A 22,762-nucleotide genomic window follows, 5' to 3' on the forward strand; every position below is an offset into this window, starting at 1 on the left:
ATGTATATGTATGGGGGGGGGAAATACATACATTGGGTTTAATCTGGATCATGATCTACCAATTCTTGAGCCCTCATTTTAGACATACTCCTGTCCTATTGACCATAAATGGGATGAGCTTGACCACTTCACTACCTTGCCTACACTGGCAAGGAGCTTTATTTGCAGTAAACACTGAAGGATGAATCTATTTCATCAGCTGAAATAGCTTACTCACTTTGTTTGCTATTGCCAATCAGGTACCCACACAGGCTATACACAGAATTTCAGTTCCTTTCTTCCTGGCTCCCATATTTTTTTTTTAAATGGAGGTAAAATTCACATAACGTAGAATAAACCAGTTTTAAAATGGACAATTTAGTAGCATTCAATACGTTCACAGGGTTGTGCAACCACCATCTCTAGTTATTTTCAGAACATTTTCATCACTGCAAACAACGGAAACCATGCACGCATGAAACTGTCACTCTTGCTCTCTCTCCCCCCCACCCTTGGCAACCACCAATATACTTTCTGTTTCCATGTATTGGGTTGGCCAAGAAGTTTCTTTGGGTTTTCCAGTAAGGTGTTATGGAAAAACCCAAACAAACTTTTTGGCCAACTCAGTATTTACCCATTTTGAATATTTCATATAAGTGGAATCAGATAATATGTGACCCTTTGTGTCTAACTTCTTTCACTTAATATTTTTAAGGTTTATCCATGTTTACAATTTAGCATGTATTAGTATTATATTTCACTCCTTCTTATGGCTGGATAAAATTCCAGTGTATGGATAGACCACGTTTTGCTGCCCCATTCATCATCAGCTGATAGATATTTGGGTTATTTCCACCATTTGGATATGGTGAATAGTGCTATGACGTGTATATAAATTTTGTTTGAATATCTATTTTCAGTTCTTTGGGGGTAAATACGTAGTAGCAGAATTGCTGGTTCACATGGTAATTTTATGTTTAGCTTTTTGAAGAATCACCAAACTGTTTTCCATAGTAGCTGTATCATTTTTATATTCCAACCAGCAATGTAAAGGATCCCAATTTTTTACATCCTTACCAACTTTTGCTATTCTCTCTCTTTTTAATAATAGCCATTGTAATGGGTGTGAAATGGCATCTCACTTTGGTTTTGATTTGTAGTTCCCTTATGACTAATGATGTTGAGCAACTTTTCATCTTTTTTTTTTTGCCATTTGCATTTCTTCTATGAAGAAATGTCTATTTCAGCCATTTGCCTATTTTTAAATTGAGCTATTTGTCCTTTAGTTGTTGAGTTGCAAGCTTTCTTTATATATTACAGATACTAGATCCTTTTCAGATATATAATTTTCAAATATTTTCTCCCAATGTATAGGTTGTCATTTCGCTATCTTGATAGTCTCCTCTTTGATGTACAACCCAGACACATTTTGAAACTGAGGATGCTGGCACTAGAGAGAATTTGCAACCATATCATGTAACTCTCTCACTGCTTAAATGGGAGAAACTGAAGAGCTCAAAGAAGGCAAGACCTTCAGGTTATACCAGTACTGGACTGGTTACCATTCTACACTTTAGAACCTATTAACATTTCCAGAGGTGCTCAAATAACAAGGGGGAAAGCCACCCTCTCTCCCATCATGCGTCCTGTGTCACTTGAATTACAGTTCTGGACCTGTCGCTTCACAGAAACCCCTGCAAGCATTTCCTCTTCCCTAATGTCACTCCCAGTTGGGAAAGAATGGAGTAGGGAGAAGTGCCATAGCATTAAAAAAAAGAGGAAGGAGGGCTGTGTCATGCTGTAGCTAGGAGTTCCTGTTTGAGGTTATCTACAGATGGTCGAACAAGCCACAGGCTTCCCCCAAGTGGAAAGCTTCCTCTGCTTTTTGATGTGGTAACACTGACACGCCTCAGCCCCACCCCCTCTGATGCCCATCTGTCCTCAGCCCTTCCCCTGATTCTCTCCAGGGCCCTCCTTTCCTCCGTGGTTTGGATGGCCAGAGCCAACGTTACTCATCTGGCTCCTGACATACTGACTTTTCAAGCTAGCTGAAGGACACCTTCTGCCTTCATACCTGTTAGCAAGCTCTCAGGACCAGCCTTGGTACCTAAGTTGTGGCCACCTCATACTCACCCTTTGGGTTTTGCTCCTTTGAAGATTTGGGGCAGCATGTCTTAAATCTTGTTTTCTTTGGATAAAGTCCCTAAATGACCCTTTCTACTCTAGATTCATGTTTTTGGTCAACGATGTTTATTGCTATGAGTCTTTCAGATTATCCCTATAGTCCACAAATAATTTTTCTTCTCATTATTCCTTCCATTTAAAAGATTTTATTTTTCTTCCATGTATTCTGCTCTTCAAGCATAAGTCTACTCCAATCCTAGGGTCTCTGCCTTTGCTCTTCTTCTTTTTAGCCTGAAACGCTATCCCACAGATTTGAAATGGTAGTGTATTGCTTCTAGGTAGGATCTCAACTCCAAGTCATTTCCTCAGAGACTCTCTAGGATCACCCTATTGGACCTCAGAGGCTATCATATACCCTGCTTTCTCTTCTTTATGTCACTGTCAGCCATCTTAAACAGTCCTGGTCCATTGCCCCTATTAAACTGATGCATTCATTGGAATGGGGACTTTTGTTTTGTTCACTGCAGTGCTTCCAATCATGATGCCAAGCACCATGCTTGCCACAGAGGAAACTTTCAATGAGTGGTTACTGAATAAATGATCAGTTTTCTAGTTCAGAATTATCTGTTCTACATACTCTCAGTTGACTCATTTTCCCCTTAATAAAACTCCCCCACCCACAAGCTCTCCAATCTTAGATCATCAAAAATCACTCTGGACAATCTTAAGACATGCACTCCCAATCAATATTTTGACAAGGCATTGGTTTTGGAATAACAGATGGTGAAAGGATGTATTTCTAACACATCAAAAGTCGGTCAGGAAAAAAAAAAAAAAAAAGTCGGTCAGGGTCAGTCTATTCCTCCAGGTTTAGAGGCAGCTACAGGATGGATCTTATCAGATGAAGTCATCTACAGTGTTCAGTGGGCAAAAAATCCAGGCTAGAAATATGTAATTCTGTTACTATGGATTTCTGGAATTCAAAGGACAATAAGACAAATTATCTTTGCTTTTAAGCTTGAAGAACTAATTATTTTTCTATGCAATAATGAGATATATATTGCAATTATAAGCTTTTTTTTTAAAAAAAGTTGCCTTCTAGAAAGTGGCCCACTCATTTGGGTTTAACTGGTTTTTGTGCTCTCCTGCATGTATGGACTCATTCTGTGGCGATGGGAAGCTCATTAAAAAAGGGTCCAGAGTCCCCAAGTTCTTATACCCAATTAATCAACATTCTTCCATCCTGAATTACCTACTGTCTCCTAGAGACTATGTCATCAGTCTTCACAACTCATAATGACTCCAGATGGGCCTGTGTGTTATTTAGGAGGCTGTATATGAAAGTTCTGCTTTCTTGGTTGGGCTTTAAGTTCTAACCCAGACTTCATGGTTATTTCCCTTAAATTTCTGCCACCTCCAGTTTAGGAGGGCTTCATTTCATTCCTCAAGGGCTTTCCTGCTGGCTCAGCAGTGGGGAATCCCCCTGCCAATGCAGGAGATGTGGGTTTGATCCCTGGGTCAGGAAGATCCCCTGGAGAAGGAAATGGCAACCCACTCCAATATTCTTGCATGGGAAAAATGTCATGGACAGAAGAGCCTAGTGGGATACAGTCCATAGGGTTGCAAAAGAGTCAGACATGATTTAGCGACTAAACAACATTTCACTCCTTAACTGAATAGTTAATATGTATAGACAAATTTCAAAATAATGGCAAAAGATCAATAGGACACTACAAACCAATAGCCTCATGAGTACACTTGGGAGGAACTGATAAACTTTTCCTTAATATGCATTGAGTGTGAATCACATAAGTGTTCTATTGAAAGATCCTTCACTCAGTTTCGTCAAGAACTAAGGAATTTTCACATTTCCTTATATCTTTACTCTTCTGTAGCAAATAGTTTTCTTCTACTAAGAAAATAAAAGATAACATAATTTGAGACAACAAACCTGTTTCACAAATCTAGCCAGAGCAAAAGCTGATAATGAGGACATAGCACAGGGAACTGTACTCAGTATAATAACTTATAATGAAAGAGAATATAAAAAAAGAATATATATATTTATATACATATGAATAACTGAATCACTTTTCTGTACACCTGAAACTAACACAATATTGTAAATCAACTATATTTCAATAATAATTTTAAATAATAATGATTTTTATTTTTTATTTTATTTTTTTAAATAATAATAATTTTTAAAGGCAGATACAGAAAAGCACTGGTTCTTAAAGAGGGTAAACCTCAACTAACCATGCCATTGTTATTTTTATTTTTTTAAAAAAAACAATATTTCTTGCTCATCCTTCATCCAGGATCCAGGTACCTATGCTATTTTAAATCATTCAAAAATCAGAAGGACCAATATTCAGTTATATCCAAGATGAAATTTGTTGTCATATTTCCCAATTTTAAAAAAAGTGACAGGGGAATCCTAAAATTCCTCTAAAGAAATAAGAGGCAATTAGATACCGTGAGATATGTCAATAAGTTGTCATCTCATCGCAGTCACTCTTATCCAACTCTTTGGACTATAGCCCGCCAGGTTCCTCTGTCCATGGGATTTTCCAGGGAAGATACTGGAGTGGATTGCTATTTCCTCCTCTAAAGGATCTTCCCAACCCAGGGATCAAACTCATGTCTCCTGCATCTCCTGCATTGCAGGCAGATTTGTTGTCTGCTGAGCCATCAGGGAAGACTTCAGTACGGTGCCCAGTTACCAAATCATAGCCAGAGAATCAACAGCTTTCCTATATTTTGAAAATAATGGAAAAGGTGCCATTCCCAATAGTGTATATAAGAATAAATGTATAAAACCTATATTTACAAAGTGACACCTTGAAAAAAATGGAAAGATATACTTGAAATAGTCAAGGGGTCCTATCTTTCTAAATACATCTATACATTTAATGCAACCCTAATAAAGACCAACAAGATTTTCTTGGGAAACGAATAAGTTAAAACTCACCCAGAAGAATAAAACTTACAAAAAATTGAAAATTTTTGAAAAATAACAGGAATTGGGTGGGTAGCAGTGAAGTAAACGTTACCAAATTTGCTTACTATGGAAATTTTCTCTTGGTTACCAATACAAGTCTATGTAACGAGATAATCCTGAAATACCCTCAGTATATGCTATTATCATATACTAAATTGCAGTCCAAATTAAGATAGATTTTTTTTTTCACTTTGAATCAATGTGTTGAAACAACTGACTAGCCATTCAAACAAAATACCTAAAGCTGATTTCTCTCTTACCCCTAAAACAAAAATACACTGGAAGGACTTCCCTGGTAGTACAGTGGATAAAAATCTGCCTGTAAAGGCAGGGGACATGGGTTCGATCCCTGGGCTGGAAGGATTCCACATGCTGCAGAACAACTAAGCCCATGTGCTACAACTACTGAGCCCGAGGGTGGCAACTACAGAGTTTATCTGTTGCAGATCCCAGCCTGTGATCTGGAACGAGAGAAGCCACTGCAGTGAGAAGCTTGCGTACCTCAATGAAAGAGTAGCCCTCGGTCTCTGCAACTAGAGAAAGCATGTGAGCAGCAACAAAGACCCAGCACAACCAGAAATAAGTTAATTATTTTAGAAAATACATTGAAGATGGACCAAAGACGAGATATAAAACATTGAAAGCTGTGAGAGTACTGGGGGATAAAAAAATGTGAGAGAATTGTTTTTTATAATCCTGACATGGAGAAGACTCAAGACAGACACAAAACCGAGAAGCTGTGCAAGGAAAATGTTGGCTTATGCAAAGCTTTAAAAGATACTTGCCCCGCAGAAAAGATATCAAAGATAAAGTCAAAGATAAACTGGGAATAGTATCAAATATTCCAGCTAGGCAAAGAGCTCATTTCCTCAGTAGAAATGCTTAGAAGTCAATGAAAAACAGCACATAACCCAGTAAAACCAACGGCAGAGGGAATGACCAGAAAGTTCACAGCAAAACAAACAGGTTACTTAAAACCGGGAAAGACATTCAACCTCACTTACAGTTTTTTAAAATGCAAATCTAAATGAAATCCCAGATTAGTAATGATGAAGCAGTATTAAATGCAGGATCAATCATGGAGATGTAAATTTGGGGCAGTCTCCTTAGGGATGTGTCCATTGTCTGAAACCACAATTTAAATTATGTGCCTTTTGACCTAAGGACACGACTAGTAATTTATCTTGTAGAAAGACTTAAATTCAATAAAGGGCATCACTTTAAGCAGCTGTTTGAGTCATGGGTTAGGAATGTGGATTCTGAGTCAGGTTGCACCCAGTCTTTGTGATCAGCTTTGTGACCTAGGGTAAATAACCTCCGTGTATTTCTGTGTCTATAAAATGGCAATACTAATATCTCCCTCATAAGGCTATCCTCATGATTAAAGAAGTTAATGTACCTGTATGGTGCCTAGAACAATGCCTGACCCACAGGCTCAGGTATTAGCTATTATGTTCATCATCATTAAATTTATAGGACTGCTGATAATGTCAGACATCAGAAAAGTCTTCCTTGATAGGAGAATAACCAGGTAAATTATACCACTTACATACAACAGACTTATTGGCAGGTATTAAAGAGAATTCTGGAGGAGGAAACGGCAACCCACTCCAGTATTCTTTTTGGGAAAATCCCATGGACAGAGGAGCCTGGTGGGCTCACAAAGAGTTGGACACGACTGAGCAACTGAGCACATTAAGGAAAATAAAGCAGATCTGTATATATTGATAAGGAAAGAACTATGTGAAATATCAGGCTTCCCAGGGGGCACTAGTGGTAAAAAAAAAACTCCTGCCTGCCAATGCAGGAGACAAAAGAGACACGGGTTCTAACTCTGGGTCGGGAAGATCTCCTGGAGGAGGGCATGGCAATCCACTCCAGTATTCTTGCCTGGAGAAGTCCATGGATAGAGTAGCCTGGTGGGTTACAGTCCATAGGGTCACTAAGAGTTGGTCACAACTGAAGCGACTTCACACACACACACACACACACACACACACACACACACACGAAATATCACCAAGTACTGCGAAGAGTCGACTCATTGGAAAAGACCCTGATGCTGGGAAAGATTGAAGGCAGGAGGAGAAGAGGACAACAGAAGACAAGATGGTTGATGGTATCACTGACTAAATGCACATGAGTTTGGGCAAGCTCCAGGAGATAGTGAAGGACAGGGAAGCCTGGTGTGCTGCATGCAGTCCATAGGGTCACAAAGAGTTGGATACCAGTGAGCAACTAAACAACAACAACAAAGGGAAAAACTGCTTGGGCAATGTAGTGTATGCTTTTGTGTTCCTGAAAGAATAATCCTCATAGGAAAAGACAGACTGAAGAGGAGTTTTTATGAATGGATTTTCTAGAAAATTTGAGTTTTCAATCATTCAGCCCAAGATACTTAAGCTTGTCTATATGTCATTGGCTTCCTTGGTGGCTCAGATATCATTAGCATCATTCCAGGTGCTGGGGAGATAGTTTTTATTCCACAGTATTCTATAATCTAATTCTTGTTCAGGTTTGCTGTTGAGCTCCCCAGTAAAATACAACCCCAGTAAGTCATGGAAACTGCTCAGTGTTATATGGCAGCCTGGATGGGAGGGGAGTCTGGGGGAAAATGGATGCATGCATATGTATGGCAGAGTCCCTTTGCTGTTCACCTAAAAACTATCACAACACTGTTAATCGGCTATACCCCAATACCAAATAAAAAGTTAAAACTATAGTAGGGAAAGAGGATTGAGGGGACAGCAGTGGGGTGAGTTTTAATTAGGGAGGTTAGAGTAGGTCTCACTGGGAACATAGCACTTGAGGCGATGTATCATTTAATCTGTAACGGTCACGCTTTAACAACAAAACAAAACAAAAACTTAAAGTGAACAACTCTGTATTATCCCACCTCCAACTCAGGCAGCTGACTTAGAAAGTTCCACCATGTTGGCTGGAGACCTTTCCTGTGACTACGCCTGAGAATACAGCCTCAGCCTCATTTCTAGAACGAAGCCTCCCTCACCGCCAAAGCCACGTTCCATCAGCAGCCTATTGCCCACGCTCCTTTCACCCGCCAGTCTGGACAGCAGCTCCGAGAGTAACCAGATCAATGCCCTTAGCAGATAAGAAACCAAAGGTGAAGTTTGAGTCACGGGGCCAAAGGGTACCCGAAATTGCATCTTTCATCATTCTCAGCAGTTACTGAAAACAGAGGCTGGCGTAACATCCTGACTACAAGACTACAGATAACTTCCCAGCCACTCACCAGCGCCCAGGTGCTCAGGCCACTGCCTGGCTCTAGCCTCTAGCCTTCTCCACCACACAGGGCTGGGTTCCCAAACCTCGGGGGCTCTTCTCACCTGGGGACCTGACACCCAGTGCGCTCTAAAACACACACTGCCTGGGATGTCCCCAGGCAGATGGCCAAGGGCCTCTTTTTTCCCTACCACAGGATTATTCATGTGGGGCCAAGCAGGAAGACACCATTACCAAATGGGGTCCCTGTTAAAACCCCAAGGGTAGTGAAGAAGTCATTTCCAGCCATGGAAAGATTCTAATTAAAATAATGAAAACAGGACAGATATACCAGTCTCCCAGGCCTTGCTGTTCCTAGCCCAGTTCCCAGGCCATACCCAACAGTTCCAGTTTGTTGGGCAGCTGGCAGAGAGAAGGGGAGGGCTGGCCTTGGGACAGGTCCCATGGCCCACTAACTGTAAACAAATCCTTAGGGTTGTGATGTATACACACTGGAGATGTCTCTGCTGCCAAATTGCACAAGAAAAGCTATGGTATTGGAGTTGAATCTGCTCAGTCCTCGGGTTTGGGTCTTGCGTGTTTCCTGGGGCTCAGCAGACAATTTGGGCTGCAAGCACCCCTACGCAGAGACTGTCTTAGCTCAGAGTGCCAGAGAGTCATCCTCCGCTTTCACTCACCATTGTCACATGTTTAGAGAAGGGCGGGGTTGAGGGGGGTGGTCTGGGGAAGGAAAGAGTTTGCAAAATTCAACTTCGCAATGAGCATGACGTGCGCCTATGCCTAGTGGGGCAAGGAGTGCAGGTAGGGATGGGGGCAGAGTTGCCTAGCCCTCTTTAGAAATGCCACATCTGGGACTTCCTGCCATAGCAAGGGCAACACTCAACAGCCTGACCTGAGTGAGGTCAAGCTTCATTCATCCTGCAGGTATACAAATAAACAAGTACTTACTGTTTGTCAGGCAGTAGGTTCAGCAATGGGGAAAGTACATTCAGAGTTCCTAGTCCATCAGAGGATAAAGCCACTTCCCCAGGCGGGAAACAAATGTGCTGTGAAATGTACCCCAGCTCTGGGAGCATCTGCTGGGCTGGACAAAGTGTGTGTGTGGCAAGAGATACATTTATCCTCTGTGCTTTAAATTTACATATCATTTCATTTGAATAAGGCAAACTAAGATTTTGTTTGTATACACTGGTGTATATCCAGCAATGTACCTGTGTATTCAGCATTGTGCCATGTGCAGAGGGCCAAACACTTAGAAGACACAGCTCCTGCCCTCTGGGGACTTATGGGTCCATCAAACACTAAAAGCACTCATAGAAGGATGCAGTGTGGAAGAGGAGCTAATGAATTTGAAGGAGAAGCCAGTGTAGACTGGAGACGGTGGAGGTACCTCCAAGGAGCACTAGCTCCTCAAGGATGTGTGGTCCTTGATCCCCTGGGTTTATTGCCAATAGCCCTTTGTCCAGGGTCAATCAAGGATGACCACCCCACAAAGGAAGACCATGGCTGCTAAGACCCCAATTATGATCCCAACCAGGGTCACTGTTGCCAAACCATCTTTCTCCACTGTTGTCTATGTCTCTCCATCCACTCTTCCATGGCAAGAGTGGTCACCACATTAGGCAGGATAAACCTCCGGGAAGAGAGGAAGAGGAATACCCAGATGTTGGGTAAGAGGTGGGGCATGGTTGGAGACACAAGAGCAGGACAAGCATGAAGGGAAAAGGTGGATGAAGGGAAATGGTGAACAGGCACTTCTGATGGGGGTAGAGGATCTGCCTTTAGTTGAGAGGGAAAAAGAAAAGACTTCCAAATGACTGAATAAGACAGTGGAGCCTGGTATAGACACTGCAGCACAGGAGTCACTCAGTTCCCAAACACCAAAGAACCTTGGGGTGCCAACCTTGGCCAGTTGGGTTGGGTAAAATTTACCAGGAAAGCCCTCATTAAGTCAAATGCCAAAATCATCTTACCTCAGTCCACGAGGATAGTACAGAATAGTTGCTGAGCCACTCATAACCTGGTGACAGGCGGTGACAAATCCCACTGGATCTCAGATAAACTCAGTCAGCTTTGATCTACTACTGCGCTTCCAACAAGTCACAGTCCAGCAGCCCAACCCCAAGGAAAGCCTTGCTTCATTAAACATTTCCAAAGGCCTTCCAAGCTTATTGCTGACCAAGTGAATTATGAGAGCATGGAGGTCAGCAGAGCCAGTACCGTCCGCTGGAGTTGATAAGAGCCTGTACATAGATAGGCTTGACAAAGTGCTAGGACTAAGTCACTGCAGGCCAGGATAAAGACAGGCTGATGCAAGAATTTGGGAAAGAGGCCTCTTTGCAGAATTAGTCTTCACACTACTGGTTGGGCCAAAGGTCAGGGCTCACCGGACTCAGTGTGCAAGTGGCCTCAGGCCACACCACAGGGAGGGAACACAACTCCACCCAGCAGCAGATAATTGGATTAAAAACTTATTGAGTCTGTCCTTGCCCACCAGAACAAGACCCAGTTTTCCCCACAGCCAGTCCCTCCCATCAAGAAGCTTGCACAAGCCTCTTATTCTCATCCATCAGAGGGCAGACAGAAAGAAAGTCACAATCACAGAAAAATTAACCAGACTGATCACATGGACCACAGCCTGGCCTAACTCAATGAAATTATGAGCCAAGCCATGTAGGGTCGCCCAAGACAGACGGGTCATGGTGGAGAGTTCTGACAAAACATGGCCTGCTGGTGAATGGAATGACAAACCACTTCAGCATTCTTGCCTTGAGAACCCCACGAACAGTATGAAAAGGCAATGTGCAAACAACAAGCTTTATTCCCCAAAGTCTCAGCTCCTTTTAAGGCCCTATCCTTTCCAGGTACCTGAGTATCAGCACTACCATCTACCAGATAGGTGGCCCTGTTTGATTTCTCCTAGTTTGACAGTTACTTAATGTCACTGAGCATCAGTTTCCCTCCATTGCACTCCAGAAAGGGCAGGTTAGTATCCTTGCTTTAGATGAACCTTCCAGTACACTGTCTGGCACATGGGAAGCCCTCAGTGAAGATAAGCTTCCTTTTTCCCCTCTTCCACTTACCTTGACATCCAACTCCTTGTCAATATCAGATGTTCTATTTTGAGACGTCCCCAAAGTGAAGAGTTGGTCATGGACTTTGTACTGTAACTGCCCTTCGACTTATATGTAAATGTCTTACCATCTCCTCATTGGCATTCAAACAGAGGATTTCTCATTGGAGACCATGTGGTCTCCCTCAACCTTGTGAAACTCGTGCATCCTCCCACAGCCACCTCAACCTCTTAGAGTAGAATGACCCATGGAGAGACCCAGAGATCTACGACCAGCTCCCCAACAGAGGGTGGGTACCATGGCCTGGCAACAGCAGTCCAAGGGCTGCCTAACCTTCCGAGCTTCAAAGCTCTTATTTGTCTTAATGACATGAATTAAGAACCTGGGAAATACCAGTCTCTGTGCCAGGGGAGGAATGAGAAGTGCATTTCTGATCTCAGGATGCACAGTTATACGGGGGAAGAAATAGACCAGGATATGTTTACAGCAGGGTGTGGTGAGAGTAAAAGCGATGGCTGACCTCAGGGCTGCTGGAGACACGTCACCCTGGCAGGATGTGTCCAGACATGGGTCACCTGAGGTCACAGCTCAGATGGGAGTCAGTTCATCTGCTGGCCAGGCATATGAGACAGACAGAAACAGAAATCACATTCCTGGTTTCTGAGAAATCTCCAAATCCTAGTTTAGGAATTCACCTGCCAAGAAGTGGGAGTTCTTTGTGTTTTTTTTTTTGGCTGGACGGGAGCAGGGTTGGGGGAGGTAGGGAGGTGGCTCAGAGGTTAAAGCGTCTGCCGGCAATGTGGGAGACCCGGCTTTGATCCCTGGGTTGGGAAGATCCCCTGCAGAAGGAAATGGCAACCCACTCCAGTATTCTTCCCTGGAGAATCCCATGGACGGAGGAGCCTGATAGGCTATAGACCACGGGGTCGCAAAGAGTTGGACACGACCGAGCAACTTCATTTTCACAATCATGTAACTTTATAAAATGAACCACTTAAAAGTGAACAATTCAGTGGGCACTTAGTACATTCATAATGTTGTACAACCACCTCTATCTATACTCAAAACACTTGCGTCATCCCCAAAGGAAATCCTCTCCCCATTAAGCAGTTACTCTTCTTTCCTCCCCATCCCTGGCAACCACTGATCGATCTGCTTTCCATTTCCATTGACGTGAAGTGGGAGGATTTGCAAAAAAGAAATTTCTCCTAGTTTGTTACTCTTAGGTCCATGCACTAAACTAGACTCATCAGAAATGGAGACAGAGTTTGCCCTCAGAACTAAATGAGCCAGATTCCACTCCAGTCTTTTCATACTGTATCCAGTTTGTTTCCCAGTCTTGGTTTCCCCATCTACAAAAAACCATACCTACCTATCACAGGACTGTTTTTGAAGATCAAGAGATGAAAGCCCCATAAAACAGTAAACACAGCACTGCCCTCACAGTAAATAGTCAATGAATGATAGCTGTATTATTTGCATTCTAGAAAAATATCAACCTAAAAAGTCTCTAATAGATATATGAAATCAATATCTACCTATCTACCTACCTACCTACCACCTAGGTCACCATACATAAGAATCTTTTTACAAATGAAAATATCTAGGAAATGCAGAGAAAGGCTAACTCTACACAGAGGTGGATGGAACATGTCTTTTAGCATCACACGGACTGTAGCTTCAATTCCAGTTGACAACTGGGTTCACCTCTCTGAGCCTACTCTCTTCACCACCTATCTCATATTGTCTTAGTTAATGTCAGAGTACCCATGATGATCTGGTGCTTAACTGGCTTCCTATTCCCTCTCCTGCTTCGTTTCCACATACTTTCTTCTTCCCTAACCCCCAGCCTACTTCTTGTATCTGGAGCCCCGGCTACATGTTTAGCATTTAGGCATTCAATGATACACTGATATTATTTTACGTGTCTTTGCCCCCAGAGAGTTAGAATATGACTTGGAGAAAAGATTATTTTAGGTCAGGACCTCAAAAAATACACTTGGCTGAAGCATCCTGTTTGGTCTGGATAATGTTTAGGAAAAAAAAAAATGTTACATTGAGTGAGTGAAGTTGCTCAGTAATGTTTGACTCTTTGTCACCCCATGGAGTGTAGCCTACCAGGCTCCTCCATCCATGGGATTTTACAGGCAAGAATACTGGAGTGGGTTGCCATTTCCTTCTCCAGGAGATCTTCCTGACCTAGGGATTGAATTGGACTATGTTTATCTGGGATGTGCCTGCCTTGCATTCTGTCAGACTTCCCCACCCGACCTGCATCTTATTTCGTATCATCTACTTTACTTGGCTGTATTGCCTGTCTGTTCTATAATTATTTGTGACTCTTGTTTTATTTCTAGTTGTGTTCCTTTTTTTGTGCCAACTGCATAAGTGATATTTACAAGATATTATACATCTCTTCCAAGACACGTCAGTGTTCAACCTCAAATATTTATCAGCTGGAGGGAACAACCATGAAGTAACTCCCATGCTGGAATATAGAGGGCGGTATCACCAAAACCAATGAGTCCTTTTTAAAAATTTTTAACTGACTCAATCTTTTATTTTTAAATTAAATTAAATTTAGCTTAATTCTATTACTTTTGAAGACTACCAATTACCTATAAATCGGAGTTTAGATTCAATCCTGCTTTTCAAATCACCAAAAGGACGAATACCCACAGAAGGGAGTAAGCCCCAATCATGGGATCCCTTCCCAACACTCACCCCTTGAAGGCCAACTTGTGGCCCTACCCCTTAAAACAGACCCAGCTTCATCCAGAAAGCATTCATTCCATCCGTCATACATCTAGCAGATCTTCCCCTTGGAAGGTCTCAAAATCCATCAGGAAAATCGAGGGCACCCTCCAGCCCAGATCCCTAGGTTGGGAAGATCCCTTGGAGAAGGAAATGACACCACTCCAGCATTCTTACCTGGGAAATTCCATGGACAGAGGGACCTGGCATGCTATGGGGTCACAAAGAGTCAAACATGACTCAGTAGTACCCTTCTCTTCCCTCCCAGTAAAGCCCAGACGAGCTATAGGCAGAGCCTCAGGCCCTCAAAAAGGGGTCTGGGTTGTGGTTCCCTTTCCCAAGAGAGGCAGGAGAAAAGAAAACCAATTCCTGCTCCACGTTCCTCCTCCCCCTTGACCTTCCTGATGAAGAGGGTTTAAAAAAGTCCTTAAGAGACCGCAGAGAAAGCAAGTACCAACACGTGCTTGGGACACAGGAAGTTCCAAGCTCTCCAGAGCTGGGGGTCAGGATGCCCCCCAGGCTTCTGCCCCACACCCACAAGACCCCTTGCTAAATACACCTCCAGCTGCCCCCTTACCCTGTGAAGGGACCACATCTCTTGGTGCTCCCAGGGAATGGAGCCTCCTGGTTCTGAGTTCCGTGAGTCCTCACACCTCACCCCAGCTCCTCCAGGGTCAGGGGGGCTTCAGAGCATCCCTGCAGGCTGAGGATCTCTGGTTCCAAGCCGTCAGCCCCGAGTATGAGCTGCCCTGAGTCAGGAGTCAGGCTACAGCGGGCTTCTAACGTGCTCGGGGACTTCACTTCCTGGTTTTTCTTTCACAACAGAAAGTGGAAGTGTTCTGATCAGGAGAAAAGCCGCCAAAGCTCCCCTGGCTGGGTTTCAGAGCCTTTACTGGCAGTCCATGAGGGCTGATAAAGCAGCCAGCCTGCACTCACTCCTGTCTGCCTGACGAGGGAGAACCAGACGGAGATGATGGAGGTGCCCCTCGCAGACCACCCCTGTCAGAAAGGTGAGACCCCTGCTGAATTCCCGGGACAATGTGGTCCAACCACAGGGCACCTCGGCACTCACATCCTTTCCAGGACCATGGGGAAACCTGGAGGCCAGCTCTGCTGGCCAGCCATGCACGCTGTCGCCTCTCCCCAGTCCCTGCTTGTCTGCCTCAAATCCTGGAGCTGTGTGGAAAAAGCCAGCAAAACGAGTATGTCAGGAACCTCAGGGACAGCCATGGAGAGTCTATTTGTTTCCTGTGACACATCCTCTTCAGACCTCCAATGTTTAATTAAAAATGTTTGCTGCTGGCACCCTCACCTCCCAGATAAAATCTGAGAAATTGTAAAATCAGGAATCCACAAGCACATATGCTGCATTAGCTGTCAGACTGATCCTGCATCTCTCAGGAGCCTCTGAAAAACTTCACGGTGCACTCGTGAGACGACAGTGAAAAGGCAAACTACTTCTTGATATTATTATAAAAGGGGCTTCCCTGGTGGCTCACTGGTAAAGAATCTGCCTGCAATGCAGGAGGCACAGGTCGGATTCCTAGGTTGGGAAGATCCCCTGGAGGAGGAAATGGCAACTCATTCTAGTATTCTTGCCTGGGAAATCCCAAGGACAGAGGATACTGGCGGGCTATAGTCCATGGGGTTGCAAAAGAGTTGGACATAATTTAGCGACTAAACAATAACAATTATTATAAAAATTGCTTTGAATGTGAAGACACCTTGAAAGGATCTTGAGGACAGGGCATCAGGACCCATAGTAGTCTCATCGGATTCACCTATGGCTGTGGCCTCAGAAGGGCATGGGAGTTTCTATTCTCAGATTTGAAGGCAGAAAAAATGAATTCTCCTACCTCTCCCCAACCCCCACCTCTCCCCACCACCTCTGAGACACCCCAGAATTAAGCAGCACTTTCCCTAGCCTCAGTCCCTTTAAGAAGGCTCAACGTAAATCCAACAAGGGCTCAGGTCTTCTCTAGAGATGTATTAGGAGTCCTTCTCTACACAGAGGAGTTCCTCAAAGCCTCCAACCATAAAAACCAGAGTGAGCTATGTCCCAATCTCAGGGAACCTAAGAGCTGGTCCCTTGACTTCATGGGATCCCACTTTAGACATGGAAGAAGGCTGAAGTAGGTTAGGATGAGGGTGCCCCTCCCTCGCCCGCCTTTCCATCTTTGGGTTCATCTCTTGGCTGGAGGAACACTTGTCTTTGCTGAGTTTCCGAGCTCATTTCCCCAGGGGCAGCTCCCTCCAGTGAAGAGCAGAGGGCAGCAGAGTGGGTGTCTCAGCCATTCTCATGCTGCTGGGCTTTTCCCTGGGTGCTGTCTTCTTTTACCAACCAGATGAAGAGCTTAGGGCCAGGAGAAGATGGTTTCCTCCAGGATCAAACACTGTCAAGTTTGGAAGAGTCTGGGTGGTTCTAAAGCTCTAGCACCTGGAGGTGCATTCTTGTTCAATCCTACACACACCAGGGACACTGCAGAATTTTGAGGGAATGATGGACAGTTTTCACAGCACTCAAGAACTCTGCATCAGGCAGCATACCGATTGGGACTCAGATTCTTGCCCCACCGCCTCTTAGCTATGGAGCCAGGCGGTGCTCTTTAAGAGCCCAGAGGCACATTATTTACCTGTGATAATGGGAATAATACCCCTTACCTTACAGGAGGTAATGAGCCAATGTATATCACACATCTAGTACAGACCCTAGCATTGGATAGCAAGTCTGCTAAGGGTTTCCTTCCCTGCTCCCTTCCGAATGGGAAGGGCTGCAGCTGTCGGATGGCATTTCCAATCATACAGACATTTCAAAATGGAAGATGAAGGAGACCCACATCTTGGCTTTGGCCAAGACTCTTAAGGCTTTTAAGTCTGTTTTATTTGCACTTAGTGAGATCAACCACTCTTTTTTCCAAGTCCATCTCCTGCTAGCAGTTTAGATTCCTTCCACGTCTCCACCCACCTTTTGCAGCTGATTTTTTTTTTTTTTTTGCCTCCCTTGCAGGTCAGCTAAGATCACTACACAAACAAATGCTATTTCATGTTGTAATGAGCCTTAGGCTGAGAATAGGCACACGTCCAACTTTCTTCTCCCCTGTCACCCCCATCTCTATTATCCCATATCATATAAGCTATAGAGCGGGTAGCATTATTGCAGTTTTTACCTTGTAAGAGTCCGCTCACTTCTGGGTTCCAGGAAATGTGCCCCTCACAGCTGTCTGTGCTGGTTCAGCACCACATTCAGGAGCCTCTGCCTTTTCCTTAGCGCTGGAGTCGGGACCACACCTGAAGCCAATGTGTATCGTACTGAGAGTAGCTAACCAGCTCTCCTGGAACCTTTGAACCTATTGCAATAGAGGTTCAAAGGTAGATGTTACCTATTTAAACACTTGCACAGTAACCCCTGGCAGTGAGAAGTGTAGGATTTGGCAAAAGGTTAAAGCAGGAGATTGTTATGCAATGGGCTTTAGAGGAAGAAAAAAAAAGGAGAGAGAGAGAGAGTGAAAGAGAGAGAGAGAGAGAGTCCTCAGCTCGGAAAGCTAAGTTTTAACAAGCAAAACCTTTTATAAAGGCCATACCTTGGGGAAGGGGAGGAGGTAAACCAAGTTTTGCACCTTCATTTTTGGGCAGAATCCCTGAGATTGTGATAGGAAAAGGAAAGTCTAAGTAACAAGAGGGGGAAAGTGCTCCTTGATTTTAGGAGGAGAGAAAATTGAGACACCACTCTAATTGGCTCCAGTTATAATGTTAAGATTTGGATAAGCAGAGGTCTGTCTTTTAGAGATAAGCCTTCTTCTGGAATGGGCTGGTGACCCGTCTAGAATTACAAGGTTTTCAAGTCACTCTAGAATCTAGACAGAGGGACAGGCATAGCTGGGTAGGATTTAGAACCCAGAATGATGGGTACAGTCTGTACCACCCACAGCTGAGCGAGCACTGAAGAAGCAGGGTTGCTAAGGCATCACAGTTCAGCCTATCCTCCTCTTTCCATTTTAAAGTCACTAGTCACCCGTCTCCAGTCCAAAAATCTTTGAGACTGCAAGGCATCATCACTAAGCAAAAATGCTGGATGGGCACACAAGCAACTCTGGAGAGTGATCTCTATTTTATAGGTGAGGCCGATGAGGCCTTTTCAGGTGAAAAAAATCACCCACCATCATGCAGTCGGTTAGCAGTCAAGGCCAGACCTGACCCAGAGCCACAGACCACCACCGCAGAGCCTTTGCATGGTGCTGCTTTGTTGCTACATGTTCGTTTCACCACTAGCAGACCTCAAATACTTGAACGCTTTCTGAGTATCAGGCCTGCAGAAATTCGGGGAAATGCTGCATTAGGTTTCTTCTCACTGAATTTGGTCAGGTGACCAATATCTAAATCCTGCTGGTTCGGCCTGGAGGAGTCAAGTCCTCATTAACAGTAAGAGGTCTTAGATGGCCAGAATCTCATCCAGGCTGTCGGCACATTAACTCCACAGACTCCCTTCTTGCCCCGCAGCCCTAAGCCTGCCCTAGGACCTGAAACAAAAAGTCTTCTAAGAGGTAGCTTAGAGAAAGATACAGTTCAATGGGAGCAGGGGGCAGGATTCTCACTTGATGGGGGTGATGTCAACTTGTGTTAAGTAGCAACCCACTGAACACCTGCTGACACCACACTTGCTGGAAAGCATGAGGCTCTGAGTGGTTCCCAAACTCCAGGGAGCCATACAGTTCCCTGGAGAGCTTGTTATGTTGATGGCTGGGCCCGTGCTGGCATTTCTGACTCAGTGGGCCTGGGTCAGGGTCCTAGAATCTGCATTACTAACAATTCCAGGTGATGTGGAGGCTGCTGGTTTGGGGACACACTTGGACCACCACAACTCCAAGCAGCCACCCCATCTTCCACGGTCTCAACTACTGGACTGCATAGGGTCATTTTGGCTCTGGTGACCCTATAATTGGGAGGACAACTTGACGCAGAGCGGAACTCACGATGTGCCCCAGAAGAGAGCTGACACCCAAGACCAGCGAGGAGCCAAGACCAGGAGGATGCTTTGACACCAGCAGGAAGTATTGCCTCTCACTCTTCTTTATGTAAATCAGTGCTGGCATCCCAGCTGGATGACCCATGTGGGTATGAGTGTGATTTAACAACCATAACTTTATTCTCCAGGGCACCTGAGACCCGGAAAGGTGAAGCAGGCAGCTAGGGTGAGTCATCAGTTAAGAAGGAGAGGGGAGTCCAGAACCCAGGCTTCCACTGCCTAGCAGGCCACACTGTTTCCAGATCAACTATGGTTTCCTACAGCCTCTCTCTTCAAAAACCCACGTGTTCGATAATGCTTTGCAACACCCTCCACGTCTCCCTTCACATAGCCATTTGCATTGAGAAATCAATAAAAACCAAGCCCCTTGCTGGTCCAGGCATCCCATTGCCTCTAAAAAGTGCAAATCTTCATTGTTTTATGTCTTTCATGGGTAAGTTGTCTGAGGTAAGGCGTCTGACCCAATAGCTGTATTTCTGACACACACTGGCTGCTCTGGTCAGTGGGAGGGGAGTGGTGTACCCTCTCTCCCCTTTTGTAGGGACAAAGGAACCACACATCTCATTTACAACAGTTCGAGAAGACCACAAGCCAACATTCCAGAGTTTTGTAACACAGTCTGGAAACAGCCAAGATACTTCATGTGATAGGGCTGGCAGGCCGTTGGAAGAAGAAACCAGGTTTCTTGTATTTTTAAAGTGGGGAAAGCCAGACCTTCTCAACAGGCCAACTTTACACTGCATCATAAATGCATCTGCATTTATATAGCTCCTCTCAATTTATAAAACACCTCCAGACTAACTCTTATCAAACCCGTGAAGGATAAGGAGGGACACCACCTTCAGGGGCCACCAGGAGCCAAGCTCCATAACAAGGACTTCATTTGGCACTCAAAGTAAATCTGCCAGGTAGTTATTTGTACAGATGAAAAGAAGGCTCAGAGCAGGCACATTACCTTCCTAAGATGATGATGATGATGGTGGGGCCAAGCATGTTTTTAAAAAGTATTTTTGGGCTATTTTGCAAAGCTGGGGGGTTCACAGCTTGTTCCTGAAAAAGAGACCTTGTTTCGGGAGCAGGTTTGGTGGCAAGGCAGGTTTTAGAGCAGGTTGGGAGGCGTGAATCAGTCAGCGAACCAAATATATTTAAAGGTCTTTGGGGGTATTTCCAGATTTCAGACATCACCGAACTTTTAAGTCCTTCTAGAGGAAAGTGGAATTTCTCCTTTGAATAAAGCCTCTGCCCTCAGAATATAGGTGACTCATCTTGCATCTCTGGCTCCTCTGCTTTCGAACACTTCACTGGGTTCATATTCCGGAATAGCTGCTCAACAATGCTCCCCGTCAGCATTCCGAGGGAGGGCAAAGAAGGAAGCTGGAGACGAGAAGGGGCAGTGTAGGGTGGGTGGAGTAGCTGGGACATGTGGCGCCTGGCAAACACTTGTCTAGGAAGGATCTGAGGCTGTTTTGACTGCTAATCCAAGACTTTAGAAGTCAGGCAACATGACCCAAGAAAAAAGAGAAGCAAGCGAGTCCTAGGGCTATGGTGGTGGTTTAGTCGCTCAGTCACGTCCAACTCTTGCCACCCCATGGACTGTATCCCGCCACGCTCCTCTGTCCATGGAATTCTCTAGGCAAGAATACTGGCGTGGGAAGAATCCTAGAGCTATAGGCTGAACCTATTCATGTTGACTCAGTAATGATGAATCAGAAAGGAAAGAGATGTCGTGTCCCTCCCAGCAGTCAGCTGGACAACAGGGCAGAGGGTGCGATGGTACAAAGTAGGTGAAATGTAAGCTGTGAGGGATTGACCTTTAGCTTCCCACATGGCAGAGCTGACTTCAAAGTTTTCCTTTCCACTGAGATGTGAAAAGGAAGGGACAAAGTTCCCTCAACTCGACAAAGTTGCCCTAATTGACTATTCTGATTATCAGAATTCCATACCCCCCTTTTCCTTGGTTATCTGATGTTCCAAAAGGCTAATGGCACTCAGAGTACACCTTCAGGCGAGCACTCTTAGGTTCCCAGGTCAGCTCCGTTCCAAAGGCCTTTGAGATGATTGTGAATATTGTTGAGCACTTCCCATGGGGCCCCACTGGGCTGAACTGTCTGCAGTACTTGATTTCATCTTACAGCAGTCCGATGAAGAAGTTGTTATCATTTTGCAGAAGAGGGAAGACTAAGGGAGGTCAAGTTAACTCACCCAGGGCACGTGGCTAAGAGTTGGCAAAGTCTTAAAGGCAGATTTTGAGTTCAGGTAGTCCTGAGTCCATAGCCCAAGTACATTGATTAAGGATGACTCATTCCATGTACTCATCCCATGGTGTTGGAGAAGACTCTTGAGAGTCCCTTGGACTGCAAGGAGATACAACCAGTCCATCCTAAAGGAAATCAGTCCTGAATGTTCATTGAAAGGACTGATGTTGAAGCTGAAACTCTAATACTTTGGCCACCTGATGCGAAGAGTTGACTCATTGGAAAAGACCCTGATGCTGGGAGGGATTGGGGGCAGGAGGAGGAACCTCCAGTCAGCCATGGAACCACGGCTCCCTTCCCCCTCCCCTGAAGGGCTTCCCACCTGCCTGGACATGTTTCCTGAGGCTGAGTTCCCATCCCACACAGAGCCTTGCTTCACTCAGCTGAAGGTGGGCTGGGCTGGTGCAGGGTTGGGGGGTGTCAGCGAGTCAGGTCTTTCAGCTGTGCAATCCCCAGCTCTTTCTGCTTTGTTGTCTGCTTTGCTGGGAGTGGCCACAGTGCTTTTCTGGGCCCCACTGTCAACCACATGGGAGAAGCTGACCCCAGGGTTCAGTGGCTGGAGGAGCTTGTTTTGCTCAACTCGAGTTGCTGACAGCAACAGCTTGGGTGCCTGAGCTCATGAGGCCACTTGCTCATTCTTTGTGGGAAGGAGGTGTTACTTAAGCATGAACACTTGATCAATAAGAAGGATGTTTGCACAGATTGCAATAAAAAGCTTGCCTCCCTCCCCCAGACAACCCTCAGGGTGCAGGTTGCCTTGCAAGTTTGGATCTGAGCTTCCCAACTGGCAAACCATAGCACACCGGTACACACTGTACCACCCCACCTAGGGGATTCCTTGTATCATATAAACACGGTTATTCTCAAGGTCATGTCAATAAGGTTGGGACTCAGTGACACAGACAACTTGCTCCTTTATGGGCAAGAGCAATTAAGAGTCAGATGAACAGTGAGAAGGTCCTCAGAGAGGCTCTGGTTCTGAATTCCCAGAACCAACAGCCTCATAGGAAACATCTCTATTTCTCAGCTGATTAGAGGGAAGGTTCAGATGGGGACTGTCCAATACTGTAAGCAGTCTCTATGGGTGGCTACTGACTACTTGAAACAAAGAAAGTCTGCATTAAGATGTGCTTAAGTACAAAATACACCAAATTTTGGAGACTTAGTATGAAGCAAATAACATAAAATCTCAAATTTTAAAATATGGAGTATGTGTTGAATTTATAACGTTTTGAATAAACTAAGTAATCAATCTTATTTGCTTCTTTTAATTTTTAAATATTTCTTCTGGGAATTTAACATTACC

The 22,762-nt window shown here is 44.6% G+C and overlaps 1 protein-coding gene across 5 annotated transcripts in view; it reads right to left on the minus strand.

Annotated features, from left to right (window-relative positions):
- The window catches only part of ACSL5 (acyl-CoA synthetase long chain family member 5), a 49,149-nt gene extending 31,620 nt beyond the window's left edge, over window positions 1-17,529 (minus strand). For 2 of the 5 annotated variants that reach the window (XM_043475433.1, XM_043475430.1), the window contains exon 1: window positions 14,756-15,092. In XM_043475433.1, coding sequence (XP_043331368.1) covers window positions 14,756-14,773 — 18 coding nt within the window. In that variant the 5' untranslated portion in view covers window positions 14,774-15,092. Of the gene's footprint in view, window positions 1-10,323; window positions 10,349-11,944; window positions 12,036-14,755; window positions 15,093-17,345 lie in introns of those variants that run through there. The other 3 variants (XM_043475429.1, XM_043475431.1, XM_043475432.1) reach the window with 3 other exon arrangements.
- Between the last annotated feature and the right edge of the window lie 5,233 nt (window positions 17,530-22,762).

Source organism: Cervus canadensis, chromosome 8 (genome assembly GCF_019320065.1).
Source record: "Cervus canadensis isolate Bull #8, Minnesota chromosome 8, ASM1932006v1, whole genome shotgun sequence".
In the NCBI taxonomy this organism is placed as follows: Eukaryota; Metazoa; Chordata; class Mammalia; order Artiodactyla; family Cervidae; genus Cervus; species Cervus canadensis.